The sequence below is a fragment of the Cyrtonyx montezumae genome, unplaced genomic scaffold (genome assembly GCF_038088225.1).
Source record: "Cyrtonyx montezumae isolate F1298 unplaced genomic scaffold, pur_monq_1.0 scaffold_13, whole genome shotgun sequence".
NCBI lineage: Eukaryota > Metazoa > Chordata > Aves > Galliformes > Odontophoridae > Cyrtonyx > Cyrtonyx montezumae.
In genome coordinates, this window is record NW_027071859.1 from 26,980,704 (window position 1) to 27,007,025 (window position 26,322).

At 38.1% G+C, this 26,322-nt stretch overlaps 1 protein-coding gene across 1 annotated transcript in view; it reads left to right on the forward strand.

Moving 5' to 3' along the window:
- Positions 1-20,415: 20,415 nt before the first annotated feature.
- Positions 20,416-26,322, forward strand: part of COL19A1 (collagen type XIX alpha 1 chain) — a 178,564-nt gene continuing 172,657 nt past the window's right edge. Inside the window, exons 1-2 of the mRNA XM_065730891.1 lie at positions 20,416-20,483; positions 22,432-22,561. Of these exons, the coding sequence (XP_065586963.1) occupies positions 22,468-22,561 (94 nt within the window). The 5' untranslated portion in view covers positions 20,416-20,483; positions 22,432-22,467. The remainder of the gene's footprint in view (positions 20,484-22,431; positions 22,562-26,322) is intronic.

Consider the following 26,322-nt stretch of genomic DNA (forward strand, 5'->3'; position numbering starts at 1 on the left):
AAAGAGTTCTACTGAATCAATATACAAGTCATGAAGAGCGTCATGTTCATTTATTTTTTGTTTCTATTTGTTTTTAAACAGGTTCTTCAGGAATAAGGGATTTAAAGGCAAAAAGGCAGTTCCTTTCACTGTATGCATATGGTCTGAATGTGGCAGAAGCAGTGCACATAACAGCCTTACAAGTACTGTTAGGCTAAATATCCCTTCAGTTCTTACTTTTATGAATGATGTATGATGTGCACATAGACAGTTTTCAAAAAACACCTAGCTAATACCACATAAGCTTCCTTTTTTTCAGCAAATAATACTGAAGTGCCTGACTTGTGAATAATTGAAATATTTAAAATTTAAAGAAATAAGTCTATAGAAAGTAGCGTTTCAGTCCTTGTTCCTTTTCAACTATGAAAACACATAGAAGGAAAATACCACCTTGGATAATGCCTTACTGTCTGTTTAGTATTAAGTGATAAATATGTTGTGTACATCCTATTAGTAATATATATAATATGTTCTATTACTAATTATTTGTATCTATTATCTCCAACACAGAATGTTTTTCCATGGATATCATTACTATTAAATATGTATGTTACACTACACAAAACACACTAGACCCCATGAAGAATTAAAAACTTAACGAACAGCATTAAAAATAAACTATTCCCAAATGGGAAGGAAAGTAATCTGCCTTTGGGGTATATAAAGATTTTATGAGTTTTACAGTGCTGTATACCTTTATCAATAAAATATTGAAATAAGTGAGCATCAGAGACTCATAACTAGTTAGAATTAAGACTGCTGTAAAAACGAATATGCTGTAGGTCCATACATCTTCTTGTTTAGACTGAAGTAGTTATATAAATGTTTAACTTATTTTAGTAAATAAGCCATAAAAGCAACCTCAATATGATAAAAAAAATCTTTTCCCTTCTAATATGCCTAAACAGTTAAGAGTGTATGTAATTTCTTAACAAACAGTGATATATATATATATTGTTAGTAGAAAATGTAATTTGTTTTCACTAACCTACTGTTACTTAGGTAACAGAAAAGGCTTTCAAGGATTCTGTGAAAAGGGTTTCATGTCTCTATGCATGAAATTATTATATTTGTAGTTATTGTGTTGTAATATAGTATGAAATAACCTTTCGATTGGTTTGTATCAGGGTCCTGTATGTGTCCTATGTCAATTTCTTGCCCATCCCTGACTTATTCAGTCAGAGCAGGGAGAGAGGCAGGGAAGGCCTTGATTCTCTGGAATCTGTTCAGAAACAACTGAAACATCAGCATGTTATCAACGCTGTTTGGTTATAAACCCCAAACACAGTATGACTTACTCGGTTTGCTCTGTCTCAACAAAAGACAGTACTAAGGGAACCTTCATGGCTGTATTCACACAGCACTTTGTAAGAGGTTGCTCACAGATACATCTGAGGAAAAATTTCGGAGAGTTCACAGTGTCCATTGACAGGACTACCTTGGAGGAGATGTTGGTTAGACCTTTCTTGGCATTTTGTCTTTTGCTGCCATTTTAGATTGCTTGCAGGACAGCTACTGTTTGTGGAGCCTGAAGTCCACCTACACTTTACTTCAGAAGGCTATGTATCATCTTTATACCTCTCTGCTGTGTGAGGGTATTAATAGCTTATTTATATATACCTTGTACTTTCATTTATAGAGTTTTGTTTCACAGACTTAACCAGAATTACAATTTGTTAAGTAGTCCACACGGTCCAGAGCCCAAATGAGGACAGGAGACCAAAGTTACTGTTTGTTATACTGTATTGTTTTTTGCTACATACAAGTTTGAAGATCCTAGTTAAAATAGGGCTCACATTCATTGATACTCACTGAACTTTAACAAAGATTAAATTGTCCAGAAAAGAACACTAGCTTTCACCTTTACAGATTTCGGTCCATAGACTGCACATTCAGTAATGCAGGCAGAGAGATTCCTAAGGCTGTGCTCAGGCAGGCATCAGCAAAAAATTAAAAGAATTACTTGTATTAATTTGCTGTGGGCTTGTTTTGCCAGTGGACAAGGTCAGTACAAAGGTCACAAGCACCAAGCTAAAGAAGTGTGTTTGTCTTCACTTAAGTTTAAAGTGATGAGATAATAAGTGAAATGATACCACAAGAATAATACAGAATAAGGCAATGCACCTTACCATTACTACACGAGAACAGCAATAGTGATTAAGTAAGATACATCACCAGTTGCCCTAATACTTTACCATTATCTAAATCTGCAATCCCTGGGGAGCACCAGTTGCAGTGAGGATTTGGAGAGCTTTTCCTGGCAATTAGGTCCTACACAGTGGTTAAACTCATAAGTGAGCTCTCAAACTTTGCTACAAGGGGTCCATCTTTTATATTGTTGAATAAATAAGTTTATGTGACAATTAGGTGGAAACATCTGGTTTCATTTTCCTTTTGGATTCCACTTCAGACCTGGCCAGGACCCAAGAAGGAACCAGAAAGTTTGGGTACCAGTAGGCCTTGACACTATGTCTTTAAAAACAAAAGGTTAATGCATTCTTATAATGCTTTATCTGAGATACAACAGTTGCTAATTAGATGTTTTGCCCAATATACCTATATTGGTAGTGGTCATACATATTTTGATAATGATCAGATATTAATGATATATAACACTGGTTTGGGATATTCATCTGGAGGTCAACTTTGGTTTGAGGCCTACTGTTAAGGGCTTAGTATTTCAGAACTGAAAAAAAGCAACCACAGAATAAAACTCTGTTAGGCATTGTATGGGGACTGTTGAATCATGGCCTGAACCACTGATTGATCACATGAGGCAAGCACTGAGTCAGCCACAGGAGCACAGCTGAAGGCAACTCACCTGTGTGACCGGAAGGGGTGGAGTCTGGCTCCACCTCTCCCAGACCCCATTTAAGGGCTGACCGCCTCTAGGAAAGAATCTCTTGTTGGAGATCCTTTCTGCGTTCAGTTCTGGGTGAGCCTCAGCCTTTGGTGACAGGTAAGCCCTTCCTAATTTATCATGTGTATTTATATCATCTGGTAGTCTATCTAAAAATATACTGTCTATCTTTGTTATATTGTGTGGGTACTATTTGTTTGAGGCATTCACCCTACAAGTGTGTTTGTTGTTAAGACTAATTAAGAAACTAATTAACAAGAGACTTCTAAAAACGAGTTGAGTAGTCTGAAAGGAAGCAGTTGGTCATTAATGCAGAAGCAGCATCTCTCCTATATGCAAATAGGAGGCCAGATGTAATTTTCTGAAGTCTTACTACTCAAGAGAAGACACCTATTGTGATACAGGTCAGCCAGTAAAGTGGTTTCATTAATACCCAAACTGCTGGTTATCTCACAGCTGACAGTATGAGTGACTGTGACATGAGTGTTTATAATCAGTAGACCTAGTCTCAACTGCTCTAGTGGACATCAATGATGTGTTTTTAAAAGTATGGTTTATAATATAAGTATGATGATCATCCACATGGTGGTGTTCTTCTCTGCACTCCAGTAGTGGATGTGCTTCTTCCTGCCTTGGCTCAGGAATTTTCCTCTTTCTCTCTTACTTGAAAGAGGAAGAATAAAACTTGTCATCAAAATACTGTAAGGTGCAGCAAATTCTGAGAATGTGCTGAAGAGCTGCAGTACTATGAATTGCTTGAGTAGGACGTAATGTATGGGACTACAAGGTGCAAGAAGTGGGCTTGGGTGACTTCTGGAAAAATTTCCTTGAGCCAGATAGGGTTGCATGGAAAAGCCTGTATGGACTTCTCATCCTTTCTGCAAGCTAATATTTAACTGTTTCATTAAATTCTCATTAGAGGTCTTAAGTCTTTTATAAAGATTTCATTTTATGAAAAATACTTATTTGAATTTCTTTTTTATCTAAAGGCAACTATTTTTTTGCGTGTCTGTGTGTAGTTAGAAATAAGGATTTTTTTACAGTTTGTACTTACATGTAGAATTTACTTTTGAGTAACAAGCTTTCTTATTAATGTTCATGTTGTAAAAACACTGTGAAAGAAGAAGTAAGAAACTGTAGAAAACAAAGTGCATGAAACATGATACAGTATTCATTTTGACCAGGACAAGGGATCAGTATCATACTTGATCTAGATAGTATACATACCAAAAGAGAGCAGGTGCATCTTCTAACTTGACTAAGTTGTCTTCCTCCCACTTGATAATCCTACAAGCTTCAGGGGGGCTCCAAGTGTGGGGTTAATGTGAATCCCAAATTTTGAAATTCTCTAAATGAGAAATTCTATTTTATCTATGTAACTCTTCTAATGTTAGAAATTGATAAAAATGTGATTATCACTATTTGACAATGTATCACAGCCTTGTACTTGAAGGAATATTTTTTTCTTTGTCTTGTGTGCCTTAGAATCCCATAATGCCTGTAAGCCCTATGGAACAGAATGCACTCAACTTTGTTCTGTGCAAGTACATGCATTTAACCATTGGCAGTAAAAACTAGTGAGGTTTTTCTTAAACTCTTAAACTTTCATGAAGTCATACTGTACTAGGTGAATGCCAGCAGCTTTCCTTCCCTTAGTGTGGACTTCAATACCTACTTGATCTTATTTAAGCCGTTACACAGATTTGTTTTTCTTCCTGAACACTACTAAGATGTATTTCTCATTCTATAAATTAAATTTTCCATTTTCCCAGGGGAAAAAAACACCTTTTTGGGATAAAATTGGTATTTTCAGTCTGTGTGCTAGTAAATGATATCTTACGAACTCCAAATGAACTAGAGTGTTTATTTTCATTAGTAGAGAATCAAAGAATTGTAGGGGTTAGAAGAGACCACCAGAGATCAAGTGCAACCCCACTGCAAAGCAATCCCCCTACAGCAGGCTGCATAGGTAGGAATCCAGGTGGGTCTTGAATATCTCCAGAGGATAATCTGCCGCCTCCCTTCGCAGACTGTTCCAGTGCTCCATCGCCCTCAATGAGAAGTTCCTTCGTGTATTGATGCAAAACTTCCTGTGCTCAAGTTTATTGCTTTTTCTCCTTGTCCCAGTCCTACAGACTGCTGAAAAGAGGTTGGCCATATCTCTTTGTCTACCGCACTTAGGTATTTATAAACATTAATAAAATCCCCTCTGAGTCTTCTTTTCTGAAGGCTGAACCCAGTTTGCTCAGTGTTTCCTCATAGGGGAGATGCTCCAGGCACTTGATCATCTTTATGGTCCTCTGCTGAACTCAGAGTAGGAGAACCGTGTCTTTTCTTTTTTTCACTGGGGAGCTCAAACCTGGATATCATGTGTCCTTTGCTTCTTGTAGTTTCCTAATGCTGTTACCTTGTTGCAAGCACCTTAATCATGCTAGTCTCCAAGCAGCTGTTCAGGAGAGAAACTTCATTTTCCCTTCAAGCTTTTTCCAGTTTTATTTTTGTATCAATGACTCCACATTTGAGTGAATAATGTGGATAAGGTTTGTCATTTTATGGACCTTGTGAAAAGTTTGACCTTACTTTGGATTAGAACTGGGACTGCCCAGTTCTTACTTTGGGTAAGTCTAGGAAAAGGAACAGTTTTCACAATGATATCGCATTAAGGAAAAACAAGTGATTACACTGAGTTGGGGAAGGAAAGTCTTTCAGTATTTTGCGGCATCTAAGGAAAATAAGAGGTAAACACACAGTGGTTCTCTCGATGTAGCCATCGCTACTGGCAGGGTATGTTTCAGGGAACCCAAATCAAAGGTTGCATTGTAATTCTCGGAAGTCAAGGAGATTTCCTGTGTCGTCCACTTATAAAATCATTTTCATACCATGTCATTCTTGTCATCTTTGAAAATTAATTCTGAAAATAATTGATGTATGCAAAATTGTACAGTTCCTATATAAAGGTTGATATACTACATGAAGCCAAGTTCCCCCAAGTATGGGAGTTTCTGATGTGAGCAACCTGCTGTAGCTTGGGGTCAATGAACTTTTTACCACAGCATGGAACTGTCACACATATTAAAAAATGTGTGTATTAAGATGTGTGCTTTTTTTATTGCTGTGGTAGTACTGAAGTAGGTGAAAAGACTTTATTATTTTCTAATTGGTGTAGGTGTTGAGAAAGGAATATAAATATATTTTTAGTTATAAATTTTGAATAAACATATGTAAGGATTTGGAGCAGTTTTTCTTTTAATGTAATACCGAGAACTATTCATCAATGCTTATGAAGGTTATTTTCATGCTTTTTCCTTTTTTTTAACCTGAAGAAAAACAGAACAGTAAAAGAGTCCGAGGGCAGAAGAGAGTGTAGGTCAGAAACATTCCTTTTAATGAGGAACTTCCAAGGTCAATGTCTTTATATTTATTATTTAATGTAAAAGCTTTTATTGCCTCTTCATATGCAAATCACGACTCTTTATGAGCTGATAAGAATGGAAGCATTGTGAACTTGCACACTGGGAGGAAGTTTATATACAGAAGTGAGTGACCTGCTCTATTCTCCTGAAACTCTGCCAGTTGTTTTTAGTCAGAATAAAAAGATTCATCCTTTATTTTTCTCATGGTGCTAGTCAATAAGCTGAGGTTGACTGTGAGGATGATCATATTAGAATATCCAAGCTACGGTTTCGTGTATCTTGATACTAAATTATTGGAGGTACTTCTAGTATTGTGTACACGGGAAAACTACAACCAAGACATGTACATGTTTTCAAATTTTTCCATAATGGACTTAGGAAATTAGATGGAGATTAACCAGTGAAGTAGATCAAATTCTGCCCCAGAAACAGAATAGCAAAGCTGCCAATAGTTAATACTCAGTTTAAAATCTAAGTAGTTATAGAAACAGAAAGGGAATAGATAGGCATCAAAACAACTCGCAGTTTTCATGAAATCTAAGAATAGTTCTAGCTATCTCAAAAACTGGGAATTTGGGATAGCTTTGGGTAGAATATTAACAATAAGGAATAGGTTCTATGCACAGAAGTGACTTGGTGTTTCCATGTTGGGGAAGGTGCTACTTAGAGTTAACTGAACAAAAAACCCTGCTTGACATGATTTAACAGCCTTAACTTGGGATGCTTTGAATGTCAAGAATATGCCAATGATTTAAAAAAAAAAAAAGAAACTCATTGATGAGAAGTCCATCAAGCATTGTTAAACACTGATCTAGATGCAACATCTTGCCTAGATGTGAGCAGGGGAGTGCCAGAGGCTGTCAAGATGTCCAAGGGAAACTTCCTCAGCTTCCCTTGTTTTCCAAAGAATTTGCGGTTGGCACTGAAGGATCAGTGTAGGAAATTACAGTCTTTCAGTAACCTCAATTGTTTTTCAGTTGCTCCAGCCACAGTATAGCTGTCCTTAGGACTTCAATGAAGGCTGGTGTTCTGATCATTTACTAGAGTTTGAGGGTAATCTTGATGATAAAGATGACTTTCCCCTTGCTCAGAAGATTGTTCCTAAGCCTCTTACATTACTTTGACCTAGCGCATGGACTGTGTAAAGGATCCTGAAATATTAAGGTTGTCTAGCAGCACAGGAAAGGTGATTTTATATTGCAGTGAGGAATTGAGCTTCATCTCTAACTACCAAAATCCTCCTTAAATCCATTCCTAGGAGCATGAAAGTTCTTTTTTTTTTTAATATGATAAAAAGAACAAGGTTAATGCTTGCATCTGGAAAGAAAGTTTGTGACTAATTATGTGACCAGAAATGCATTGCTTAAGAGGAGTGAGTTCAGAGGAGGGTGACCATGGTGACTGAGAACTAGTGCACTGGCCTTGTGAGAGAGGAGAATACTACTCAGCTTGGGAAAGACAACTTTCAGGGAGATCTGACTGCAGGCTGCCCATACCTACAGGCTGTCTACTAGATGGTGACAGTGGTGCAATTCATGTGTAAAAAGTGAGGAACAATGTCAGTCTTTACTCAGTATTGAAAATTTTAAGGTGTGTAATCTTTATAAGATCCAAAGGAATGTTTGGATCTTATAAAATGGCTTCAAGCTAGGGGTTAATGTGAACTAAGACTTTAATATTAAAAGTCTTAAAGCTCCCTGTCACTGGCAATAGAAACAGGACACATGGATATGAGAAATTGCTATGTATTTTTCATTACTGTTGTTGGCAAGAATTCAGTTTTGCACATTCTTCTTTCATTTAGTTCCTGACAGTGACATTTTTTTCTGTTTAAGTTATAGCTAAACGTGAGAGTATTGCATGAGAACAGAAGGAGAAACAGAATTAAAGAGGAGAGTTGTATTTAATTGAATTAAATGTAACAAAACAGTAAATTTATACATTTTAATTAATAATCATGAGATGCTTCAGTCTTAGTTGTAAACATGCAGTTCAAGTGGCAGGGTTTTTTACTTAAACAATTGGCGCTTCAGGGGCATTTTAGTATTTTAACCACCAGAGGGCTCCCATATTGCAGCTCTCCAAAATCGCTTCCATGCCCTGCGCAGTAAGTACATTTGACAGACTTCAGTGGAAGCCAGATCTTCATCACTTCGAGAAATATTTCATTTCCACAGAAGGTTTAGAATAACAATAACTGCAGGATTTAACTTGTAATATATGAGTGATTCTGTAATTAAGTATGTGGAGACGTTAAAGGAAATCTGTGTGGGTTTTTTTTTGTCAAAACTAAAATGTGTTGATCCAAATCTTAACCTCTGTGACAAGCTCTGTTGCTGTTGTTGGCACCATTGCTTTCCAAAGCACTCAAGCCTGTTATTTAGTGCCATCATCAAGACCTCAGTTTCTGTAGATGCATACAACTACAACAAACTCTCAATTTGCAGAGGCTAACAAGATATTTCACAAATACATTTTTTAAATCAGTCAGAAGACAGAAACTCTGGTGGAAGCCTCTTCATGAAGAAGAGCTGAAAATATGCACTTAGATGAGTTGATAGTTGCATCAGTATTCATTATTGGCTACATAAAAGGTGTAGAGCAAATACAATTTTTAAGGAACTAGCTTTCTGTGTCAGTGTACTTCTCATCACATTAGAGATTTTATAGACTGAAGGTGAACATCATCATGGATAGGAGTAGTCTTCAGGACACCAAATAGCCTTCCAGCAATGTAGAAGGTCATCAAGAAGATGAAGTTAAGCAGTTCAGTAGTATGTGATAAGAGGATGCCGGTAGGCACAAGCTGAAAAAAGAAAGGTTCTAACTAGATTTAAGGGGAAACCTCTTCAACATGAGAACAGTCCATCAGTGTAGCTAACTGCCTGGAAAGGCCATACTGCTGTGTACTTCTGTTGCCTCTCAGAGGCAAGCACTGATTTCTGCTCTCTGGTGGCAATGACAGGACACTAGGGAACAGCATGGAGCTGCATCAGGGAAGGGTTGGGTGGGGTTTATGAACAGGTTCTCCACTGAGGGGTGGTGGGACACTGGAACAGGCTCTCCAAGGCAGTGATCATGGATGCAAGCTGACAGAGTTCAAGAAGTGCTTGGACAGTGCTTTCAGATGTAGGTTTGAATTTTGGGTAGTCTGTGCTACCAAGTAGTATTCCTATTGACAAATTGTTCCCTACCACACCTAGTTTCATGAATTGCTTGTTTTTATTTTGCTTATAATACTATGTGTCAGTTCATCTTTATCATGTTTTGAATATTCTTCAGTGTAAAGGTAATGTGAGGTGGAGTCAGGCTCCACCCCTTCTGATCACACAGGTGAGTTGCCTTCACCTGTGCTCCTGCAGTTGACTCAGTGCTCTCCTCAGATGATCAATTAGTGATTCAAGCTGTGATTCAACAGTTCCCATGCAGTCACTTATGTGGTATGTTTTACCTTGTGTTGTACAGCACAATTACAGATTATCTTAGTTTGATTTATGTTCTTTTCAATACCATACTCATTGTGTAATATTGTTTTATAGCTTTTGAAATATTTTGCATTGTATAACATTTACATTATAACTGTGTCATCTTTGCTTGAGTGCAGTTTTACACTGACTGTATTTGGATCACTTTTAAAGCCTTAGCTGTTGTAGACATGCTTCATTCTATTTTGATACTAGTTTTGCGAATCCTTGGCATAATAAAATGAATAGTGCCCTATGCAAATGTGTGGAAAGTAAAAGCACCTTCTTTAAGCACCCCTAAAATCTGCAGGATAGAATTTAAAAAATCTATTTAAAGCATCAATATTTTTGTTGTTAGTAACAATTTTCTCTTTTCCAGCAAGGGCTCTGTAGACATATCGATTTTTTTGACAATCTACACGTGACTGTTTTCAGTACCAGACTGCCTATATAAAATAGGTCTGTGAGCCTTTGTACGTCTACTACTATGAGAGAGTAGGTTTAAATGATAGTTGATCAGTTGATTAATATCTTTCAAAATAAAGGAGTTAACAAGTTAGGCTGAAAGTGAAGGCATTGGTAAGCAACTTCAAAAACTTTCAGTCCTAGTTCTCCCTTTCCACTTTACCATTAAAAAAAAATCTTGCATTTGGTTAGAACATTCCCTGAAAACTGGAGATTGCTCAGCTGGCTTGCTGCAAAACTATCACATTACTTCTAGATAAACATCATTAAGCAGAGTACAGTGCTTTGCTTCACTCTGTTGGAAAACACAGCAAATAACTTGCCATCAACATGAAAATGATTGAGTAGGCAATAATTAAATGTTCGTTTTTGTAGGGTGACTTAGGTTGCTCCGGAAAAAGGTGATGCAGTAAAATTAAATGTGAGATTACATATGCTACAACAAATACTGAAGGGCTGCACTTAGTGCGTTGCTTACAGCATTTTGGAAAACCAACTCTTTGAGAGGTAATGATAGCTTCCAGCACACTGTGATAGCTTAAAAAATAAAATGGGGCATAGCAGAAAGAAATTCTAAGTATCAGTAACGTAGTTGTGTTGCTACTTTGTATGGTATTAATGGTATAACTATTTGCTTCTGCTCTGTATTTGATGACAGTGAACAGAAGTAGTTCCAGAAGAAAAAAGCAAACAATCTTACTTTGCAGTAAAAGACAAAATAAAAGCCCCTCAAACTACTTGGATTATTCTGGAGAACATTTGAAGATGCCTAAGTTTGTACATGGGAATAAGACGTGATACTGTAATATTTAATTTAAAGGCAGATGATGATCCTAAAGCTGAAGCCTGGAGCTTCAGAAGAAGCTTGAGAGAACAAAGGCACATGTCAAAAAGAGAATCTCATAAATACATTTAAGTACAGCAGCTCATACTCTAGGAACATCCTAGAATGCTTGAAAATTCATGTTTAAAACTGGATCACATACCTGTGAAGGAGTTATCACTCACCTGTGCTTTTTTTTTGTCAGAAATGACTGGATACTATTTAAGAAGCAAAATATCTTTTGATGGAAAGAATAACATCAGGAAGAAAATCTGCCAAGTCAGGACATTCAGCTTCTTCTTTAGAAGTAATTTTGCATGCACAGATCTAGAAACTTCACTATGATAAAGCTGGAACAGGGAGTGAATCACAAGAAACATGAAGGTATAGTCAAGGAAGGCTTCTAGCAGCAAAGGGAAGAATGAAACAAAAAATTTTGGAGGTGACAGTTAGGAAAAGGGCTTTTGCAAGTCCTGGAGGACCCTGAAACCTATGTAATAACTGAACACTGCAAGACTTTCCAAAAAGTGGGAAAAAGATCTGTTCTGCAAAGATAGTGTGCTATGAGTAAATTTGTTTACAAACACTTTTAATCAATTTCAACTAATATGGTGGAGTTCCTTCTGTTTAAGGAGTTACTTCATTAAAGCTTCTATCAAATCTGCTTTTAGATGTCTTGTTAGATAAATTCTCAATTACATGCATGTAGATCCACCTCTTGAACTTAACTGGGATGGTATGATCAGGTACAGAGATCATGGAATGAAAATCCATTGGTAGTAGTACCTTTTCCAAAGCCTGATGGGGGGAAAAAAAAAAGGCAAGTGTTTCCTCTCATGTTTGCTTCTTCATAGCATTTAGCTAGGTAGCAGTTGTAACAGTGAACAGCTACACAAAGCATCAGTTAATCTGAACACAGCTAGTTAGATCACCAGTGGTCTGAGATCTAGAACTCCAGCTTCTACTGTGGAAGTAGAAAATAAGTGATCTACACACAATGGGGGCTGGGAAGGGTTGAGAATACAAATCAAAGGTAAGACCTTCAGCCACATAATAATAATAGTAGTACAATATTCACTTCACTGTGTAATTAATGACTATTGTAATCCAGGTAAGAAGTTCATGAATAGACTGCTTTTAAACAATATTTTTCCAGCCTCTGTGTTGAAAACTTATGGCTTCTTTATTATTATTCATCTTACTTATTATCACTAAATACAGCACAGATGAAGATCCACACATGCCTTTCTAGAAAGCACTAGAATTCTGGCATATTTATTTCTTAATTGTCTTCTTTCTAAGGAAGACAGGAAATGTTAGTGTTGTACCTTGAGATCCTGGCTTTGTTGAGCTCTCCAATACTCCTAGAAGTTAGGAACAGCAATTAAAAAGACATCATAGAAACTGAATGTGAGTCTGTTACAACTGCAGTTCGTAGAAAAGCATACACTGACGTCAGCAAAGCCAATAATTCAGTCTAAATAAAGTTACTAAAGTTTTGTGATCTGCTGTAAGACAAACACTTACAGCACCTTTCCAGTGGGAATCTAGAATAGAATTGTATAGCAGTAGTGTCCCAAAGGTAAGGGAGAACAGCCCAGTGCTAAGCAGGCAAATCTGAAGGCAGAGGGTGAGGTAAGTAAAAGGACTAGTATCAGCCTTGTAGAAGAAAATTTCTTTGGGGAGAATAGGCAAGAAACAAATGAAATTTCATTTCTAGAAAAGGTTTATCAAAGATGTTAAATGTTTTAGATTGTAAGTTAACCATAGCAACTTCCTTTTGTTTTCAAGGTTATTTAATTAGAAATTAATAAAGCTATGATCAGTGGACTCTTTTGACTGTATTGTTTTAATTGTGAAGTGTATTTCTTTTGTTTTCATTTCATCCTGTTTTGTGGTTTTCTTTATCTCAGTGTTGACAGTTTTCAGTAAACAGCTGCTAAAGGTGCTTCTTGACTATCACAAAGTTTTAAAGACATTTAAGTAAATAACTAAATAGAAGGAATTTCAGTAGAATTTACAAGGAAAAAAATATGGCTTGATTTTACTTGATTCTTTAGGCATCAAAAGCTTACACCCTTGCTACATCAGAAAAGTTCAAATAGTTAACTTGCTACAGTAATGTTTAATGCCCATGCCCAGTTACATGTGTGTAATTTACCATATACTATGTCTCTTATCTCAATGTATTAATAAAGTGGAAAACATAAAGGACTCTAAAATCAATGACTTCCAAAGAACTGTTGCATGATAACCTACACCAGAAGAGGTAAAGTGTACCTGATTTAATCAAAATTAGCTTATTTAGCTTATCATTCTTTAGTTGACAACTAAAGAGATGGAAAGGAATTCAAACCAACTCACTTGGCTACTTAATGCAAAGGATTCTCCACTATCTTAAGAATACCTTCTATTTCTTTGATATCCTACTGCTTCTGCTACTGATTTTGTCATATCAATACACAGAAAAATCATAAATGAATCATTTAAAGTCTGAATTTTTTATTTTTTAGATACTTTGTCTACATTATATATTTATACATAATATTTGAATATTTTGGATGCTTTAGTAGCTGTTGGGAAAGAATAAGAAATTGAAATAATTTGTAAATGAGGAGCAAAGTGTATAGGTGAACATCCATGAACACACTCCTTTTCAAAAAAGGGCCTAAAAGACCTGCTGAAGAGATGCAGATGGAATACTTACTAGTAAAATAACCAAATACTAATAAATACAGTGATACAGTAACAGCAAAATATGTATTTTCATTCAAGTGCAATAGTGTTGATAAGCCCATATCAAAAAAAAAAAAACTGGAGTTGTATCACATGTAGTATTTGGTGCTATCTGATCCTAATGTATTTCAGATTTTAATATATAAAAATATGAAAGTTAAAGTTACTTTTAATATATTGCTGTGTAGGGTGAATACCCTGAATAAGTAATACCTACAGTATAATGAAGATGGACAGTATATTTTTGGGATGGATTATCCAGATGGTTTAAAGACACATGATAAATTAGGAAGGGTTCACCTGGAACTCCATACAGGAGGGATCTCCAACAAGAGATCCTTCCCCAGTGTGGTCAGCCCTTAAATGGGGTCTGGGAGAGGTGGAGCCAAACTTCACCCCTTCCAGTCACACAGGTGCATTGCCTTCACCTGTGCGCCTGCAGCTGACTCAGTGCTCACCTCAGGTGATCAATCAGTGGTTCAGGTCATGATTCAACAGTTCCCATACATGCTGATATTTAATAACAGAAAATATGTCTATGGTTGTATTGCATGATTTGTAAAGTATGTGTGACTATTTCAGAAACAAATTTTGACACATATACTACTCCTTAATATGGTAGTATAAGAATTTGGTAAAGTTATTCCAATCTGAAATAGTTGTGCATTTGTAGAATTCAGTGTGACATCAGTTCAGTCTGAACAAGCTAAGAGGAACAACACTAAGAATAGCAGTGCCAAAATATTTAGGCCCTTAATTCATTAAAAGGCATAGTTCACTTCATTTTTTTTTTTTTGTGGGTAGATAAATATTTGCTTATAACCACTCTGCCAGGATTAAAACAGCTTGTCATGTGTTCTGTTGTTTCATGAACATCACAAAGAAATAGATAACAAATAATTCAAACGTTTATCAGGTTTTTTTTGTTCTTTCACATTTAATCCTTCTGCTTGTAACAGAGGAAGCACGTGCATGTTGGTGGCTTTTGTATTGCATAAGAAACAAGAGTGCGTGCGGTCAAACAGCTGACTAAGGTTGAGAAAAGCAGAAAAGTGGTTTTCCAAAACAAACCAAATGTAAACCGCATCATGTAGCTTGTTCTATCTGAAGTACCTATATGGCTTTAAAAGCCACTTCTCATTTTGAAAGGATGAAAAACAGTTTTTAGACAGCTGTGTTGAGAATTACAGATTTTGGCTTAATATTTTTATATTAGTATGCTGAAATCCTATGTGCAAGCTATAACGCTGTGAAATATGCTGATTTAAAATTGCTGTAATGCAAATATTAGAAAATATTAGCAAAAAGGAAGGTACAGAGCAACAACAAAAAATATCAGCTGAATTTAAGTTTCTGTAAACAGACTAAGGGCAACTTCATTTTAGGCAAACGTAAGGCAGAAAGGCTAAACTTTCTACACTTGTTTTTTAAAACTTCAGGAAGATAAAGTATAGATAACCCAAAAATGTCAGATGAAATTCCATTTTAACTTTGAATTAATGTCTATGCAATTTCAAGTCTTGTTATTAGTCAGTGCTCCTTACTGTTTCATCCTTTCAGTCTAGCTAACTTTTCACAGTTGTATTTAAATACAGAATACTGTACCAAAAAAAGGAAAATATTTTAGGTCATATTATCAGTGGTTTCACATTTTTTCAGAAAATAACTTCCATAATTTTGCCTATGCAAGACTAATGTGTGACAATCATTTTTTTTTATCAATCTATTAACTAAAATCCTATTAATGTCCAAGATTCTGAATTCATGCAGAGCTATTTACCATTGTTATTTGAATGCACAGTTTCAGTACTGTAAGGAAACAGAAATAAAGCAACAAAATTACAATTATTTTATTCACATTTACTGCTGAATAGATGGCACAAGAATTTTGAAAGTCTAAGTAAGCATCCACGTACTTTGCCTTCCATCTAGGAGAATTTCTCAGGATTTAAATGCTACACATTTAAGACAGTAATTTTTGAGATTTATTAAGCTTGATGTAAAACTGGTTATGATCTCAGATGTAAAAGAACTCTCAATTCAATAGCACATAAAGGCTGCAGCTAAAAGCAAGACAGAAGTACAAGCCCAAAAGTCTAGCTGTTATGTGCCCTCTAAAATAACCTACTGACCTATACACACTGCAAGTCAACATCCTACGTCATGCTGTATGTAAATGTATTTTCAGGAGCTGGGGAATTTGTGCATGCATATGAAAAGACAGTCAAAAGGAAGAATCTATTGGAATCTTTTTTTCATGACTGTATATTTCTGAGCTGTAATTCATGGAAATTTTGCTGTTTGTTAGGAACGTGCCACTAACCATTAGCTCCTGGAATGGCCAGCATTTACATACACAGAAGGTTGTACCAGAAAGTGTATCAAGCATAGCATTAGCATCAGTCTCTACATTTTTTATTTTTGGCACTCCAAATGTGGTTTGGACACAATGGATTAATTTAATTTTGGAGCAAGGCCAAGCAGTTTACCATTCTAATGAAGCTTGGATTAGCTGGGAATTGCTCTGGTTTCTTCCTTTTCCTGATAAGTGGAATCCAGATATATTTTGATGATTATTTTAATCAAGTATTGAACTTATAATCTCGATAGTTAGTTCTTGACTCAACACTAGTGCTGGAACTGATTATGCCCTACCAACTTAAAGTAACATCTTGCAACTACTTAGTAAGGAAATTTTTATATGCAAAATTACTAAAATGCATTTACTTACACTGTGGCTTAATCAGTGGAGATAGTCTATAATTATTAGAATAGTGGTATCTGACATTGATACATAATAAATGGTGTATTTAATTTCAAAAACTTACAGTAGAAAGGTGACCTTAGGTCAAAAATACAAAATTTACAGAAGGTAGCTCCATTGCTGAGATGGTATCACCTTATTTTCAGAGAGTGTGTTTTGATTTCCTGCTTGTGTGCACATCAGGGAAGGTACAAAGTTTTATGTAATAAATTGTATTCACCCAAATCTTTTCAGTATGAATAATTACAACCTGACATGTCTCCAAATCTATTTGGGATGCGCTTTTTATGTATTAAAACTACAAGGCCAGATTCTTAAAGTACTCAAACTACTTTAAATCCCACTTGCCTAGGCATTCTTTAGAAACATTCATCCCTTCTCATGTAATGTTGCTCAACTGGCCATACCTGAAACAGGATGTTTTGTTGTTGTTGTTTTTAATGAACTTTTCTTAAGTTACAGATACTTCACTGATGGAAGATTTGTCTCCTGGAGAACAAGATTATTAAAAAAAAAAAAAAAAAAAGTTAAGCTGAGTAAACTAAATCTGCTGGATTATAAAAAAAATAATCTACTCTTACCATAAAATGCCTGTCAGTAGAATACATACTTTTTAAAATAGCCATAACACAAAGCAAGATCTTGCATCAAGCACACAAGATGGTGACACTTGACATTTGGCCTTACACAGAGTTTATCTTCGCTGCACAAGTTGCAAACAAATTTGAAAGAATGAACTTTTTAATTGTTTCAGTGCACTGCCGCTGCCATGACTGATTGGCAAACCTTGCAAAGTGCAGAAAGGTTCATCTGGCAAAGAACTTATGGGTTTAAAAAAAAAAAAAAAAAGGCAAGAAAAACAAATGAGAAATAATGCAGTAAAGCAGAGGCTCAAATTAATCTTTTTAGAAAACTTTCCAAGTAGAGTACTGCTGCTTTCAGAATTCTGTCAAGGCTTGAGGCTTCATTCCTGCATATGTGTTGTCACAAGCAGCACAAGTAAAAAAATGCGGGTCTAACAAATGGAGACAAATCTGTTAGCACCAAACAGACAAGAGTAAGCTATGTGACTTGGCTGTTTTGGATATCTAAGAGTGCTGAAAAAGAAAAAAAGGCTGAAAGTGACTGTCTGCAGTAAAGAAAAGTTTTCTGGAATGAACAAGTCTGTCCCTGCATTCGCTACCCCCAGTTCCCCTGCCTTTCTCCATGTATCTTGCCTGCAGCTTCAGTTCTTGTTAAAGCTGTTCAGTGAAGAAGTTCACTCTCAGCACAGGAGGTGGGATGTGCTCTACATGGCTGTGCTAAGCATGGTGTCAAGTTTAGGCGCTCTCTCTCTTGGTGTTATTTGCCTTGGTACTTGTCTGAATCCAGGTCTGATTCTGTCTTCTGTAAGCGAGAGTTTCAGCTAAGCAGAGATATCTAGAAAACTATGTTGCTACACAGGCAACATAGTACTGCATCCCTTTGCTACAATGCTTCAGGTCACACTGTCAACAGCATTCCCAATGCTGCCTGCAATCAAGGGGAGAAGGACTACCTACAGTGTTTTCTGTGCAGTACACTACCAACTTTGCAGGTGAACTTGGTTCACAGTTTGAAGCTGTGTGAGAACAAAGAAGTTTTGTAAGTTGTACTTGTATTGCAGGAGAGAATTTTTGGTTCCTAACAGAATTCTGTAAACAGATTTTTCTTGATCCCAGTTTTTATGTCACTAGTCATTCAAGGCTGTTTCTATCAACATGAACTGTCCTCCATAAATACATGCATACAGTTACTGTCTCCAGTGTCCAACTCCTCCTTAATCGGTATAAATCAGAGTATCTCCTTTGACTTATATGAACTGGCATAATCCCATTTAGTTGAAGACCTGGGCCAGAGTACAGGAAAAAATGTTAGTCAGGGAACATTACAGTAGATTCTATTCCTTCTTCTTCTTAATGCCTTTGAGATGATGTGGAGTGTTTTGAAGTTGACATCGTCCAAACAATTTATTTTTGATTTTCTGTTTGGAGTGTTGCTGGCTCAGTAAGTGGAACAACATCCTTGGTTTAGGAGTTACATTTCATTATTAATTCATGAGCAATAAAAATCTGAAATTCTGAGCAATACTAAAGCTCTGATGAATAGGAATGTTTCCTTAAAGGATGAACAGGTTGTAAGTACAAGTATTATGCTGCAGCAGAAATGCTAAGTCATGGCCTGAAACAGAGATTGAGCACCTGGTGGGAAGGCAGGGCCAACCCAGGGGAGCTCAGGTGCACGAAATGTACCTGAGTGACCTGAAGGGGTGGAACCAGGATCTACTCCTTCTCAGACCTCATTTGGGCTCATTCTCATTTGCTGTATCCAAAAACTTTGCTAACCCACTATTATCACAATACTTTCCATCCCATTATAGCATTGCATATGCAATTAGGTAGCTTACTTCATTTAGAATGAAAGTTTATTTATATTAATAAAGCTGTAACAACTGAATCCATATATTTTGGGTATGTAAAATGAAATAAAGAAGAAGGAGTCCAAGAATTTTAATAACTTGAAAGAGCAATGGGAAATGCATTTCTTTTCAAATAAAAAATGATAGTGCCTTTCACTGGAAGCAAAGCTTTTACAATGGGTCTTTCAACTAGGCATCTCAAAACTCTTTTGAAACGCTGAATTAGGTTTCAACACTACAGCCTTTATCAAAGGAACAGTCTCAAAGCAAAGGAAATACTCATCTGACTTAGCAACTGAGGACTGGGATCTGGAGCCTTGCTCTGCAAGGTGGTGAAAGTAACTTTCAGAAGGAGCAAGTGGAAAGTGTGACGTGCACAAAGTCACAGAATGAATCTAGTAAAGCTCTGGATTAAAACACCCTATGAGGCATACATAGGCTGCAATTTCATCTTTCCCTTCTGATGCTATGTTAGAAAGGACAACTGCTTTGAAATTTATACCAAAAAGATAATCACGTCTTTCTGTGTGGTTTGTCATCCCGACCCGTTGTCTTTGGTGGAACACTGGTGAAAATCTGTTGGGAGGAAAGGACAAAAAAAGTCTGCTGACCTTATAATGAGTTGAGCTAAATTGATGTTTGCTACTCTTCATTCGGTAGTCACCACCTTTCTTTTTTATTTTTTGTCCTGTCAGAATGATTCCAATAGGACATAATGTATATCCTAAATATATAAAATGTGTTTAAGTAAGCTCTAAATTTGTGTTCTGTGTGTGTATATCTTGTCATTTTATTTTTCTACCCATCCGTCTGTTTTACATCCGTGAAATGCAATACAGAGAGTTGCCACAAGCACACACACAAATGAGAAAAGTACAGTTTGGCATATCTAGGGGCAGTGCTCAACATCACCACTTTATTGTAGACAGATGATAGCACAGCATGAGAATGTTCTGATTTGTAAGTGATGGATTTTAAAAGGCAAATGCCAGTAATCTGTGTTTTTGCAGCATTGGTGCTGTAAATAGGCACGCTCCCTTGGTTATTTGGACGAGCAAATTTTAAATTTATGGTAAGTATAAGCGCACGTCATTAATTTTATATACTTTAAGTGATAATAGCCAGCTTCTGCCAACATGCTGATGTATGTAATCTGTTCTTTACAGCCCGAAGCCAGATACCCTCTCATTCGCGTGTTTGTACTCTGTAAATTAATTTACAGAATTGGAGGGGAGGGGGTAGAAAGAAAGCATTTCTTGCGCCATCACTGCCCCTCGGGTGTCTGATCGTGTGGAGTGTGTCGGGCGGCGGTCCGTCCTGTCCCGCAGCTCTGAGCGGAGTGGGAGGGTCACGCTGTGTGACACTGATAAGGGCAGCGCTTCATCCCCTCACCGCGCTCCGGAGACGCTCCGCAGCTCCTCGGCACACAGCAGCACGGGCACGTCTGTACTGCTGGGGTGCAAGCTGGAATAGAAACTAAAGGTAAGCAGTGAGTTGTCTGAACAACTTACCTACGTGCGCATGCTTCGATATTCCTATTTTGGTGCTCGTTCAGAATTGTTAGCTAAGTTTGTTAGTGGTTTTTGCCGCGTTAACTACATCCAATAGAAACGTGCACAGTAAGCTTTTAACGTGCTGTAATCAGCCTGAACCGCAGGGGTGCCTGCGGGTGATGATATAGACAACACGCGTATGAAAGCGGTCTTGGTACGTTTGTAGTTATTTATAAAAAAGAAAGAAAGAAAGAAAATTAATTTTGTAAGTGGGCGCAGTGCTGTGTGTACACCGCGTGTGTGTATACATACGTATTTACATTTTTCAGTGTGCGCGTTCGGGGTGGCCTACATCCCGTTACCGGTACCGTCCTTGCGCACAGCGGATCTACAAGAGGGCAGCGCTGCCGGGCCGCTCCGGGGCTCCTCGGCTGACCTCTCTGGGGGCACCGCGCGGGGCCACGGGATCCGCCCCGCCGGTTCTCTGCCCGCCGGGCCGCCTTCCACCTGCCCGCCCCTCTCCGCCGCGGAGCGGGGAGCTGCCCGCGGGGCGGCGCGGCGGGACCGGCTCTGGCTGCCGGGCGCGGTGTCCGGCGCGGGACGGGGCGAACGAGAGCCGCCGCCCGCATGCCGGCGCCGTGCGCTGCTCGCACCTGGCGGGGCCGGGGGCCCGGCGGCAGAGGGCTCCCTCGTGCAGCGGGGGCGACGGGCAACCTTCTGCGGCGGCCCGAGCGTGCTCCTGGCGGCGCGGCAGGGGAGGAAGCGTCGGCGGATGCCTGCCCAGCGAGCGGCTCGGGGCGCAGGGAGGTTCCGGGAGGGGCGGTGGACGGCGTCAGTCAGCCCCAGGCTGCGCGCCCCTAGAGCGGGGTGTCGGAGCCCTCGTTCAGCCGAACCCGACTTCGTCCAAGAGAGTCGCCGTCGCGGTTTATGCTGCTGGAAGCTCGTCCAGCAGCCTCAGGTGCGCTCGCCGGGCGGCAAAGCGGGGAGGGGGGAGCGGGAGGTGCCGAACCTGCTGGAGCCCTTCCCCCCAAACCCCGAGAGCGAGGGTTCATAGGTTCATAAGGTTGGAAAGGACCTACAAGATCATCTAGTCCAACCATCAAGAGGGCTGTCACGGCAGCTCCGTGCTCGTAAAGCAGGTGCAGGGAATTAACTGATAACGTTGCTTGAACGCGCGTTCACAGTGCTGCTGTTGGGAACGCTGGGAAACTTAATGGTGCTGCGGTCGCTGTCAGCGCGTGTGCCGGGCGGAGTGGATCTGCTCAGGGGTCTCGCAAAGATAATTCACAAGAGTGCCTTGTAGGTATAGGATTTTCCTTTCTTGCACGAGTTGTGCTTAAAAGAATATTTGTCACTTCCAGCGTTTCGCTGAATTCATGTGCTTCTACAAGTTCTAGTTGGCTTAGGAGGAAAGCCGATGTGCACAGGCAATGACGGATGTGTTGTTAAAGCTGGATTGTGCTTATGTTTAACTTGAGAACTCAGCACAGGTAGCACCGGGCACTTGGGTACTGTGCACTGAGGAGGAGCATCGCGTTTCTGTTTGTTTACACGTACACCAGAGGTGTGACATGTTGTCCTTGTTCAGTGTGATGGTTGGGTGCTTCAGCAGCCCTTGGCAGCGCGGTGACACCGGGCGCTTACGTTAGTGCATTTAAAACTGAGATTTTTTTTTTTTGTCGGGGGGTGGGATAAAACCGATCACTATAAATGAAATAAAGATTGCCTTCATAGCTAGTATCTCCAAGTTAACATCTCCGACAATGCTTATGAGATTAAGAACTGAATATTTTTAAATTTCCTTAGGTCTATTTTTACAGCTCCTCAAAATAGATAAATGGTACACTTTGTTCGTGACTAGTGATTTACCCTTTTCCTTACAGTTGAGAAATTCTTGAAGCAGAGATTGTTCTGAATATGGTTATCTTCTGTTTCAGATTTGTAGCTGATTGTTCACATGTGTCCGGGGGGAGATGAAGTGCATTGGATCTTGTGCAGTTTGGCTTTGCATGGCAGTCATCCTGCTCCTCCCTGCTTCTACTTCTGTGGCCGTCAGTGACCAGACAGGTACTCTCATTTTTCTCACACATCACTGCCCAAAGGCATAAATCCAGGTACTAATCCTGTAGATAGATAAGAACAACATATGGGAAATAAATACAAGCAAACAAAATTAGAATAAGATTTTTTTTAACATCTTTGTGACAGTGTCTAAGTTTGAAGCAGTTCCAAAGCAGTCTTTCTGTTTCAGATGCTTGGAAGACTCACATTTGGAAACAGTTGTACTTCCTAGGAGTTTTGTTTTGTGATTTTTCAACTTACTATTCAAAGCAAGATTCTAAATCGGGGCTTGCAAAGTTTCTGTGAACAAAATCACATGGCTTTATTATAAATCATTTTATTGTGTAGCCACTAATCTAAAAAACCTAATGCTCACATTAACCTATCATAAAGTTAATCCTCAAACCATGGTGTATGCTTCACAGACATAGAGTGAGACAGGATCTTGTACCTAAGAAGGCAAGGAAAAAGCATGTAATTAAATTGCTTACTGTAAAAACTATTGGTCATCTTCTGCAAATGCTCTCATACTTCTCTGCTTTCTTCTCTCACTGTCCACGTCATCTTGCTCTGCTAATCACACCTGGGAATATCAGATTCTGTGTGAAAGGCACATGGCGGGTGGAACTGTCAGCTTTATCAAAGAGCTCAGCCTTAACACGTACCTCATGTTTCTAGAATTTTCCTTCAGTTACTGCGTAGGAGAACGTGTTAATTGCTATTAAGACCGAGGTTAAAAGTTATTATTTCTTTTGCAGAAGGTGAAACATATTTGTAGCAATGCTGGTGGAAGATAGTAGAATCTGTACATACACAATAGCTTTAAAACTTGGCAACACCTTTGAAACTTATGCCCCCAATAATGTAAAAGTCAACTGCTAGCATAATAATCATCCTATTGCTCTAGTAAATAGTAAGTACTAACATTTATTAACTATTAAATGCAACGTATAGGCTTCAGGAGTGCAGTAATGCACTATGAAGAATCTGAATATAACTTAGGCTCTCTTTTTGCCTTCTGTGTTTAGGGCAGCAAAGCTAAATTCTCCACCAGTTATTCAAGAGAGTGAGAATGACCACATGATTATTCTTTTTGATCATCTTAAAGAGTAAAAATATGTTGTATTCTCTTTTGCTCCTATCTAGTGGATTACAGAAGGGAAGTTTTACAAAGAGTAGAAGAAAATGAGTGCACAAGGCTCCCTAATGATGTAAATAGATCTGCAACTTTTTTTTTTTTTTTAATGAGATGATATCTTGGGAAAAGATGAACCTTTAATACAAGGTGTGAGAGATTAACTGAACCAGTTGAACGTTGGTCTGAACTGTACATTATGTTCTAAGCGTGTATCTGTGTAGCCAGAAGGGAGGTGGAAGTTTACACTAATCTGATGGGTAGTAATCGTTGAAGTATGGGCCCAGTAGAACCACTGACATGAAGAGGAGAGGTTGAACCTCTCCTAAGAACAGCTAGCTATGCACAACTGAGAGAGGCTTCTGCAGTATGAGGTGATATGGGCAGATGGTGAGGAATAACAAGTAGATAGCTGCCAGCATGTGTGGGTCTGCCAACAGCAGGGAATAGACTTTGAGTGAAGCTTTAAGGTGATAACAGGAAAAAGACTTTCCTAAAGACTGAAAAGGGTAGAAAGCATACGAAAAAGAAGTGTAGGTTATAAACCAGAAAGCAGGAGTTGAGAAAGCAACAGCCTTTGCAATGTCAGTGGTAAAGGGTATCAGTACTTTTGCAGTCTTCGATATTAAATCTGCCTCTTTCAGTGGAACTGAGTATTCTGTGTTGCAAAGCTCTTTCGATTACTACAGACTGGTTGTGTGCATGTTTGAAGAAGAGAGAAATACCCAGCCTCCTCCATCTCTTTATTTCATTCTCTCTCATGTACCAGTTCTGAATTAGATCTGCTTCTGTCCTTCATGACCTGCCCAGGTTTCTTGCAATGTATGCATAACGTTTGTTTCTCACTAAGCAAATGTGAATTTTCCTTTTTTTCTTTTCTTTTTTTTCTGGGAAAGCTTATTTAGATAAGATCTTTGGATTATTGTGTGTGCATTCAAAAATTTCTTACTGCATCATCCTGAGTCTAAGAGAATAGTCTTCAAAGTCAGGGAAAACTGTAAATTAACCTTGATAACAGAGGAAAAAATAAGTATATTTATGGAAGGAAATCTCTTGCAAGAGAAAGGATCAATTATATATACACATCGGAAAGAGTTTGCTGAGACGGCATTCTGAATGTACTTTGGGACTTACTTGTTGATTTAATACTGTATTAAATAAATACTACTACTGGAAAAAAAAACATGAGCGGGCCTTCTTGAAGCAGTCCTCCTTAGGCTCTAAGGAAGGCTTTCTATCAGTACTCACTTGTTCAGAAGTTTTGCTGTGCTAATCATTCATCAGAAGGAAACATCGTATTCTAATGATAGAATATGATGAACTGAAGGTAAAGAACTCCACAGTCTATTTTTTTGCCTGACTTCAGGAGTATTTTTATAATGTAAACTTAAGTTTTTATTGTTGGGAACTCTTGGGTTTGAAGCATGAACTTGAGCTCTTTTTGTAGCGACACATGAAGTTCTAATCTGATCATTTCTAAATGCTCCATATTGAGAATATTAATGCTCTGTCTCATTCCCAGATAATCCTTGCTTTTTCAACTTTCTTTTATAATCAATCCTTTTAAAAGTCACTTTCTAACCCATGAAAAATGTAGTATAAATAAAGTCTTTGGACTGCCAGTCATGGTGAATTTCCACTGCCTTTTGACATGGAATGTGTTGTCAAAAGTATTGGCTTTAGATCATAATTTCAGATAGGCAATTTAACCCAAATACTGTGAGTGGTTTCAGGCATGCAAATTGGTTCAGCTTTTCAGTTTTCATATTTTAGTGCAGCTAGATAATTCTCAAAATCGAGATAAAGTCTCTATAGTAGCTCATATATAATGTATTCATATTCTTAATACTGTGAGTGCTTAAACTCTTAGGCTGAATGTTTAAGGTTTGATCCACAACCTATTGTCAGCACTGCAGTTTAAGTGATTATGCCACCCTTGGATTCCTTAGCTCATGGGTAGATAGCAAGCTTTCTTTAACAGTGAAGAAGGAGTTTTAGGTGTCAATAAGGATGTGGCTCCTGAAAGCCTGTGTACTGTGGAAAGATACTTCAACTAGAAAGTGGTACGGAGAAACCAAAACCATAAAGGGAAATAGCTACACATTCTCCCAGTGTAAATCCTGTGCACTAGAACAGCTCACTTTTTTTTTTCATAGAAAGCAAGAGAAAGGGAAAAAAAAAACTTAATTCCTTTAGCCAAGATAACCACCTAGAATATAATCTTATTTTTCCTACTGCCTTCAGTTTCTCATGAAAGAATCAAATTCTCATAGGTCTAGTGTAAGCATCCTTGTACTTGAATTTGTATTTCTTAATTCCTGCTACCAAAATTCTGATGCTATTTACATAAGTGTCTAAATAGTCCCTGGGCTTGGAATTCTTTAGTGTGTCAATAAAGTTAAATGTTTGCTCTTTGTTCTCTTTCCACCTTTGGTTTAATTAATATTTCTGCTGTAATGCAGTAAGTGGCTTACAATGTAGAAAGAGAAGAAAAAAAATTGCACCTCATTTCCTGGTAGCTCTTTATGTGGGGCTACAGGTATGTAGGTTAGCTGGGGTTTTTGCTGCTGGGCCACATTTATGTGGTCAGTTGTGTTTTCTGATGGAAAAATCAGTGCCCTCAGAATGTGCA